At 31.4% G+C, this 9,552-nt stretch overlaps 1 protein-coding gene across 1 annotated transcript; it reads right to left on the minus strand.

Moving 5' to 3' along the window:
• Positions 1-411: 411 nt before the first annotated feature.
• LOC138342198 (uncharacterized) lies at positions 412-1,470 on the minus strand. Its single transcript, XM_069294420.1, has 3 exons — positions 1,303-1,470; positions 824-926; positions 412-677 (listed from the first exon to the last, which is right to left on the minus strand). The coding sequence occupies exons 1-3, from the start codon at positions 1,468-1,470 to the stop codon at positions 412-414; spliced, it is 537 nt and encodes a 178-aa protein (XP_069150521.1).
• Positions 1,471-9,552: the final 8,082 nt, after the last annotated feature.

Below are 9,552 nucleotides of genomic sequence, written 5' to 3' on the forward strand. Positions count from 1 at the left end.
CAATGAATGTTAGAAGATACCTCTTTCCTCCGTTTAATGGAGCTTAGAGGGACCCCATAAATCTGAATGAATGTAGTCTAGAACCCCTCATATTGTGCTTGCAAGTGCTGAACATGACCTTTTTCTGCTTCCCTAAGATGCAATGCTCACATAATTTAAGTGTGCTGATCTTCTCACCATTCAAAAGGTTGTGGTTGCTCAACATCTGTAATACTCGTTCACTCATATGTCCTAATCTCATATGCCATAATTTTTCCTTGTCATCATTAGGTAATTTCACTGTAGATGCTACAGAGCCAATAATGGTGCTTCCCACAAGTGTGTAGACGTTATCCTCCATCTTGGGCTTCAATATGACTAAAGCCCTTTAGTTACTTTTATAGTTTCTCCTTCACTTATGTACTTATAGCCTTATTTATCCAAAGTAGCCAGGGAGATCAAATTCTTCTTCAAATCAGGAACACGGCGGACTTCTTTAATAGTCCTCACAATTTCATCATGGAAGCATACACGAACTGAACCAATGCCAACTATTTTATAAGTTGCATTATTGCCCATTAATGAAGTTCCCCTACTTATTATATAGTTGCTGAACCAATCTATTCGGAATGTCATATGAAAAGTACAACCAGTGTCTAAGACCCATTTGTTGCCATAAACTTCACTACTATATGATGCTGTTAATACATAATCATCATTATTGTCATGTATTTTCTCAACAATGGATGCACTCTTCTTTTCTTTGGACTTCGACATAGGGCAATCTCATTCAAAGATCCCCTTCTTTTGACAACCCCAACATCCGTATTCTTTTTGTTCATACAAGACTTTGTTCTGTACTTCGATTTGCTCCTTCCCTGTTGGCCAGTATGACCTCTTACAAAGATTCCACTAACTTCGTCACTTCTGTATCCTTCAAAATGCATCTGCACATCACAAAATTTAGTGCTTGCGTACTTGCTCAAGTTTGATAGGTTGTTGGCTATACATCACTGAATTCTCAATATCACAATATTTTGAAGTTAACAAAAATAACAAATAACATTCAAGCGTCTCCTCGTCTTTTACTATTCAAGCAATTTTTAAGTCAATCACAAGCTTATTGAACTCATCTAGATGGTCTTGCAACAAAGTATCTGAATCCATCTTAAATGTATGAAGACATCGTTGTAACAACATCCTTGTTGTCACTGACTGGTCCTGGTAAATCCCTTCAAGCTTTTCTTATAACTTTTTGCCTGTCTCTTTGGTACTTGTACTCACTTAAGAAAGAACGTTTGGTGTAAAGTACAATTATATTACACTAAATGCATCTCCTTCAATCTTTTCCTTGTCGAAATTCGATGTCTTATTAGGGTAATTTTCATTAATAGCATGGATTGAACCTTCCCTCCGCAATAACGCCATCATCTGGATCTTCCAGACATTGAATTTGTTGCGACCACTAAATATATCAGTTTCAAACATCATTTAAGTCATTTTTACTTGTTCTTCCTTTTCCTACTACAATGTATTTGGAACTATAGAAAAAAAAATTTTCTTCTCTCATGTGGAAGTTCAAACTCTGTTGTAACTAAATAGCATACTCAGACAAAACATTGGCTCTGATACCAATTGTTAGCGAAAATGATAAAATAAAGAACAAGGAAGACTAATAATATTTAACATGGTTCAGATCAAAATGATCCTACGCCCACCAAGGGAAAACTGCACCAATATTTATTTCACTCTATAAAGAATACAGGTGAAATACTACAAGATAGAAAATAACAAATGCCTTGGAAGTTGAGAAGGCAAGTGAGAGGCTGTTTCGAAAATGAATTAAGATCTACCTATTTATAGGAATGAATTCATCCTATTGATGTCATCAATGACATCACTATGTGTTAAAAATATCAAGGTTAAACATGTAAAACCATTTTATGATTTATCTAATTCTCACCTACCAAGATACTATCTTGACTATTATTTTGTACTAATTATCTTCCTACCAAATATTCATGTTAATTCATCTTCCATTGAGTTTTATTCCACAAGAATCAACCAACTCTTTCACTAATAGTATAAAAATTAAACAAACACTACTCAGGCATATTAGTTAACGACGTTGAAGAATGAAATCTTTTTAACTCATAAAATAAAAATGAAATAGATAACCTTTAAATCCTATACATAGAATTGCAAAACTGATGCTTAATGGTTGTTTTTAAGTAACATCAAACACTGCAACAAATATCATAAAAAAGAGAACTTGTATATTTATATTGTGAAAATGAATTTAGATAGGAGAAAAGAAAATATGTAGTGTAAATAAGTGTGTGAGTGGGGTGGGCGGGGAGTTGGGAGTTGTAGGGGGGAGGGGGAGGGGGAGAGGAGGGGAATTCGGAGTTTCAACATTAAAATACGAGGAAAATTTTAGAATGAGTGATATGTTAGTTTTGAACTAAATTTTGTAGATTTTGAAATTATATTATAAAACCTAATTTGAACTTCAAATTTTTTATAAAGGAATATTTAATTATTTATTGACTCTTTACTACTGAACTAGTTGCTGAAGGAGAGTGTAGGATAATAATGGTTTGGTGGATGATTGGTCCTCTTTTTATTTCGATGGACCTTCTTTCCTTATTATCTACCGTATGCACATGATATCTCCATTATTTCATTGAAGATGTCCTTTTTTTCTTTCTTTTTAATTATGTAACAAATGTAATATTTATAGTTTTTTTTGTAGATAGAATAAGAGGGTACAAGTACATAATTTATGGACGATATGTGCGTTTGTAGTGAAGGGGTAGGGCCCATTTATGTACCATTTCGTTTTTATTCATTTGTCCACTTTCATTTTTAATATGTTATATATTTTAAAATTATGTTGAAAATACTATAAAATGAGATAGTTAACAAATTAAATTCTATTATATATAAAACTAGATGCTACACGAGCACAATTCATGTAAGATGTGTTTAGTTGTCTACTTGTAGCCAAGGGTGTGGGGCCACTTTAGTACTCTCTCATTTAATCTATTTATCTTTTTTAAAAATATATTATATAATTGTAATTTATGTGAATGTCAATTATAATAATTAACAACTTGAAATATTTAGTATATATTTAAAATTTATATGAAAGTACTACAAAAAAATGTTTTTAGTAACTTCATTTTTTAAAAAAGATTTATTTTAAAAAAATTGGTTGACTACTGTCAAAATTCTTTCGATGTCACATAAATTGAGATAGTAAAAGTAACAAATCAAGCTGAATATTACATAAAAAGTATTATAAATCATACTAATTAATATTTAAAAATAATATAAAAAAATTTGGTTAGATCTCTAAATTTTATCCGTGTCACATACTTAGATACATATGTTATTTGAAATGATAAATATTATTAGAAATCACAATAACTAAAAACTTCAAATATTTCAAAAAAATAATATTTAAAAAATAATTAACTCTCCAAATTTCATTTGTGTTACATAAATTGGTATAGAAAGAGCAACGATATAAGACCAGTGTTGACACGAATTCCTTTTTTTTTCTCATCTTTGATTTATCTTATCCTAGAAATTCCACCTCCATATCTTTAGTAGATATTAGGACATGCAATTTCAAATCGTGGTATGAAATCAACGTTTGTACATGTGATTTCTTGTTAATTTCATATCATGAGATGAAATCTCAAATTCTCCAAAAAAATACGATTTTAGAATTTTATATCATAAATGAGGTTTTACAAATATAAAAATTGATTCACAGGTTTATAGTATGTAAAATGAACCCCACCTTTATACCTACTAACCATTTATTTCATATGTAAATAAAATTTATAATTCATATTATTACTTTTTAAACCATTTATATCTCATATCAAAATTTTTCTCACCAATATTAAGTTTATTATTACTTCAAATAAATTGATACTTCACCATTTATATTCACAAATGCATTATGTTTTAATCAAATTTATTTACCAATCAAATTAATTAACAAATGACTAAAAGTAACAACATTGGTTCTTCTTATCCATCTTATGATCGAGAAATGTCAGTTCAACGTGAGGAGATTGTTCCTTTTACGTGGTAGGATTATATTAGTAGTATGACACCAAAATGTACACTTTTTGAACCCCAAACACCAAAAGAGACACTTTGCAATGACACACACCAAAGGGGACAGTTCATTTTATTATGGGCGAACTATAACTATCATCTTTTAACAATGTCATCTCCATTAATTCCAAAATCTATCTAAAATAATATTACACAAACTTTAAAGGTAGTTCATCCACAAATGTGCGAATTACAATACTTCGTATTAACTCCTCACGTGAATGTATTTCACTTTCTTTATGTGTTATTCACTCTACATTTTCTCATTCATCTTCTATTTTTTATTATTTCTATTTTAATTTTTGAAATTTGATAGTCATGTCTCAACAATACGAAAACTTGTATATCCAATTGAACCAAATGTTTGTAAATGCAAAATGTATTGTAAAATTAAAATATTGAGGACTCCAAGAAATCTCTGTCTTAAGTCTTGGAGTTATGCGTGTCCAATGATTAATAAAAAGTTATTTACTTCAAAATAATTGGATATTCACATGTTTTCTTGTTTTGTGAATTCAGAAAATTGATGGGCTCAGTTATATTAGCGGACATAAAATATACTCATAAAAAAAGAAATGTAGATGTTCAGTACTGTTGTACTTGATAATTTTTTTTATAAAAGTATATTATAGTGCACCCCTAACTGATGAAACTACAATATTTTTTTTAGAAACAAAATATTGGAGCTCACCTTAGTATAGGCGAACCCTAAAAAATTTTATAACAAAAAAAGTATCTTAGTTCATTAATTCCAATAATTTTTTTTGCTCATCCGTAATTGGAAAATACCTATATAGAATCTTTTTTATTTTTCATATATAGTAATTCTTTTAGATATAACAAAAAATTCATGTAAAAAATTTAGAGTTTCAAGAAAAAAATAATACTCTATTGAGATTGTCATTGAGTATAGATCTTAGAAATGAAATTTCCATTGGGAAATGAGTCAAATTGGCCCCCTTATCCATTTATTTAATTGCAAATATTAAAAATTTAGAACCTGTGAAGTCAAGAGTACTAGGTGTCATAGAAATGAAAAGGACATTGCTTCAGGTCACATATACAATGATGTAGTTTATGTTGGGAAACTGGTTATTAATTTTACTATTGGTTTAACCAAATAAATAATAAATTTTATTTTCTGAATAAAAAAATTATGTTTAGACTTTTACTATTGAAAAATGTTTATGATTTATGTACAGTTGAAATTGAGATGAGATGTATATTCACGTGAGAAGTTAATAAAAGTAAATGTATTTAGCCCATTTGTGGGCGAACTACCATTAAATATGTGTAATATTATTTTGGATGGATTTGAAGTTAATGGGATGACAATGTTAAAAAATGGTAGTTATAGTTTGTCCATAAATAATAGGCGAACTATCAATTTTGGTGTGTGTTTTTAGAGAGTGTCTAATTTGGTATGTGTTTTTAGAAAGCATCTCATTTGGTGTTTAGGGTTCAAAAAGTGTATGTTTTGATGTCGGACCTATTATACTAAAGATTAGTACTCTACAACTTATGTTCAAATATCTTTAATCAAAGTTTGATCAATAAATGCTTTATTTTTAATACCTTTGTGATAGTATATTATGAGATTTTTTTAACTTTTTCATATCTGGTAAGATTGTATAAAGAATTGAGAAATTTAATATTTTACAACTTATGAGTCAGTACGTTTTGTACAAAATAATACAACATAAAATTTTTCAAATAGCATGTCTAAACAAAATATCAACTTCATGATTTTATATCGCATTGTGGTGAAATCTGACCATAACCCCATTTATTATGTACAATTAGTCAATGTAAGTTGTACTATGAATTGGGCCTATTTCATTGACAAGTACGAATTGTATTGGATTCCATGTATTGGCTCACTTCATTAAACATTTATGGGAATAAAGGTTCGTAATATATCGGAACTTTGACCGAAGTTATTACAACTATTTCAAACTTTGTGCAGGACGTAGTACCCCCTTGCATTAGATAATAGTGTATTTTAAAGATTTATAAGTGTTCAGGTGGACATCATAAATATTGCATCATTATAAATAGTAACTTGTTCAGCTGGTGTTACATCCAGGTTTATCCCCTAGACGTAATCGGTGTCGTCGTCCTCTCGTAGGACTATGATTAGCCTCTTTGATTACCTAATAACATTAATAAGTCAAATTTATCAAAAAATTTAAAAACTTTTATTACTTCTACTTGGAGGTTTACATAGAACATGACATACACATAATATAAATATCAAGTATTCATAGATTCTTCGTATAGGAAGGTTACATGGCCTTCTACTTTTATTGCACACACATATATAAGCAAGATAGAACATAGTTATTACAGATTGTCTCAACCTCATACCATCTAAAGATCATTGAAATTTGGGCATAGCCCTACATCAATGTAAAGGAGCCACATATAGGCTTATACAAAACGTACTCAAATTAAATGAGAAGAACACAAGAGTCTTAACGTTAATACAACAACATAAGATCGAATATTGACATCTCCCTCGAAAAATGAGGACCTTTTCTACTTGGATGATCAAGGATACAAGCCTTCTTCAAGTAGCCTTTCAAAACACTTCAACGACTCGAACCTAAAACATTTGGGAAAAAGGAAGAAAATGGGCTTAGTACTCCATATGTACTAAGTATGAGATCAAATGCACATATAAGAGCAAAACATACTAAAGAGGGACATTTAGTCAAAACATGTCTTTTTACACTTTTTAAAACTATCATACATAACCAAGCAAGTCCTACTAATCAACAAAACATTCTTACTAACTCAAACAAGTAATATACATCCCAACATACTTGAATCCATGATCTAATACAAACCTTTCATCGATGAATAACATCACAAGCATGAATACGAGTTAATCATATCATAATAAGCAAGACAACTACGCATGAATCCTTATCAAGTCAACAAGTGCAATGACCAAGCAATGCCCCACATAACCTTACTCAATCAAGTAGCCTCAACAAGAAACGATAAGCAATGTCCAACTTCACATAACATAACATTATATATACATTCCATCTTATTTTAACAACATAACCCAACACATATTCATAAGTTAACTAATCAACATATAGTATCAACAATGTGCAAGTTCATCATGTACATATCATATATCATCATAACATAAACATATATAAGAACATCCTCCTAAGACTCCCCTCAAGGCTAACTAGTGCAATGCTTATGTAGAGTCTCATACCCCTACCTAGACTAAGATAGACCCATTAGGTTATCCTAGTTAGAGTTCAAATCCATAAATTTATTTTACCATTTGGGAACATCTTACCCTAACCAAGATAGACCACATGAGAAAGTGTAGAATCTGGTGTCAAAAAATAATACATAAAAAGAAGGCGGACTACTTGCCAAGGTAGTACCAAAACATAAAACATTGCACCTACGTGGATCCACTAGCTAGTATTCCTATTGAGGCAACATAGTTCAAGAACTAGGAAATATAGTTAGGACCCTCTTTATTCTCCATGCATTATAGTCTCCAATCTCAAGAGTAATTTAGTGCTCCTACATTCCCTTGTGGGAAGGAACACTCTTCAATCTAGTTCACTCGGTGCTAAGCTAGAGTCCATTTTTGAAATGTCTTTAAGCCTTTAGTTATCAATCATAACTTAGTTTAGGTCATACGGTCTAACCCTTGTATTTTTATCATCACCGATAGCTCAATAAGAATTGTATGAGTATAAGTCCTTCATCACAATTTCATATATGTGAGGTTTACACTTTCGCAATTCATATCATAATAATGCACATTGATAGTCATCACCATCCTTATAACACATAAAACATAATCAACCTCACAACATAGTCAATACACTTCAAATCAATGACATACCATCCTATAAACCAGAATAAAAGGCTTACTCCAATACATTGTCATGACTTAACAACAATCAATCACAATTGGAAGTAAAGACAGAGATCATAAGACTTACAAAGTCTTCTTCATACTTCATCACAAAGGTCTTACCATCAACCCATAACTCATCCCAACTAGGGGAGTAAAATCACCACACAATGATAGTAAATAAGATAAAAATGTCAATTGCACCTCTATAACACAATTCAGCTAAGACAAGATACTTATGTCTACTTCACAATATACTACTCCATAACCTAAATCATATACAAATAACTAGGATGGTACACCTATAATTCACCTTAATGTATTCATATTAACAACATAGTATCGTAATTCAATTACTAAACAAGTCAATTGAATAATAATAATACAATATAGGTCAAGATCACAAACTAGGGTTAGGGGTTGAGGATCACGTTCTTCAATTTAAACCAAAACATCAACAATTATAAAAATCAAGTTAAAATACATGTAATTTATTCAATATAACCTAAAGAAACCAGAAAAAACTCAATTTATACTTCAATTTTGAGATAAGATGAAACCCACTTCAAAACTCTAAGTTTTGGAAATATTTTGAAAGAACCCTTTGAGGAAAGAGGTCTCAAAGGTGAGTAGATCCCATACGTCAATGTTTGATGAAGATTTGATGGTTAAATCGTCCCTTTCCAGCCCCCAAAACCTCCCCCTAGCTTGCCTTCAATGGTGTCTTCAAATAGAGAGAGAAAGAAGAGAGAAGGAAGATAGTTTATTTTTGTGAGTTGTGTTTTGGCTGATGAGGGTTGGGGTGTTTATAGGAGAAGTTAATTAACTTAGTTCTACTCACTTTAAAGCCTAATTAACCTCCTAACACCTTAAATAATTAATTAACCAACATTAAAACATGCAGAAAAACATTGACCCTCACAAACGGAACCCTGTCGACGGGCCGTCGGTGAGTCGATGGTTGGTCCCCACTCCCCCACTCCCCCCTCCCCCCGTCCTGCACAACCATAAAATTGGTCAGAGAGTGGTGTAGGTGGGGGCTTCTTCCATTTATATAAGTGTTGGTCGACAGTAGGCTACGACGCCCCATCGATCAATACACGGACCGTTACCTACATTTCGTCGATGCACACTGCCTAGATAGTGTTGACATCAACTTACAAGGGTCCTCTTCAAGAACCCTGGTTGGTCCTTAGGGAGTTGTATCTGGACGTTTTGACCATGAAAAAACTTAAATACACCTTATACAATTTTTTACTACATTTCATGAATTTACGACTCCTAAAAGCTAGTCAGATAGGTTAAGGCACGCTAGTATCTCTTTGATCCAACATCCAGACGTCATGGACGTTCCTGGATGTTTTGGTTTCTAAACTTCCTAAATGACCTATACACATTAAAATAGACATAAAAAAGTATTTAGACCTCATGAGACTTATATTAGGCTTTACGATATGTCTTGAATTTTTGAAGTGTTACATTATCCCTCCTTAGGAACATTCGTTCCCTAATGACACTAAAACTCTTTTGAAGGAAGA

This window comes from Solanum lycopersicum, chromosome 1, assembly GCF_036512215.1.
Source record: "Solanum lycopersicum chromosome 1, SLM_r2.1".
NCBI classification, from domain to species: domain Eukaryota; kingdom Viridiplantae; phylum Streptophyta; class Magnoliopsida; order Solanales; family Solanaceae; genus Solanum; species Solanum lycopersicum.

What these genes read in the sequence shown, in the direction of transcription:
- LOC138342198 (XM_069294420.1), bottom strand. Translation starts at nt 1,470, where the DNA reads ATGATGTTTGAAACTGATATATTTAGTGGTCGCAACAAATTCAATGTC. An exon ending in TTGAAGGAGATGCATTTAGT is followed by an intron (nt 927 to 1,302) that starts GTAATATAATTG and finishes TGTGATGTGCAG; the next exon opens with ATGCATTTTGAAGGATACAG. An exon ending in GAAGTACAGAACAAAGTCTT is followed by an intron (nt 678 to 823) that starts GTATGAACAAAA and finishes ATGTATTAACAG; the next exon opens with CATCATATAGTAGTGAAGTT.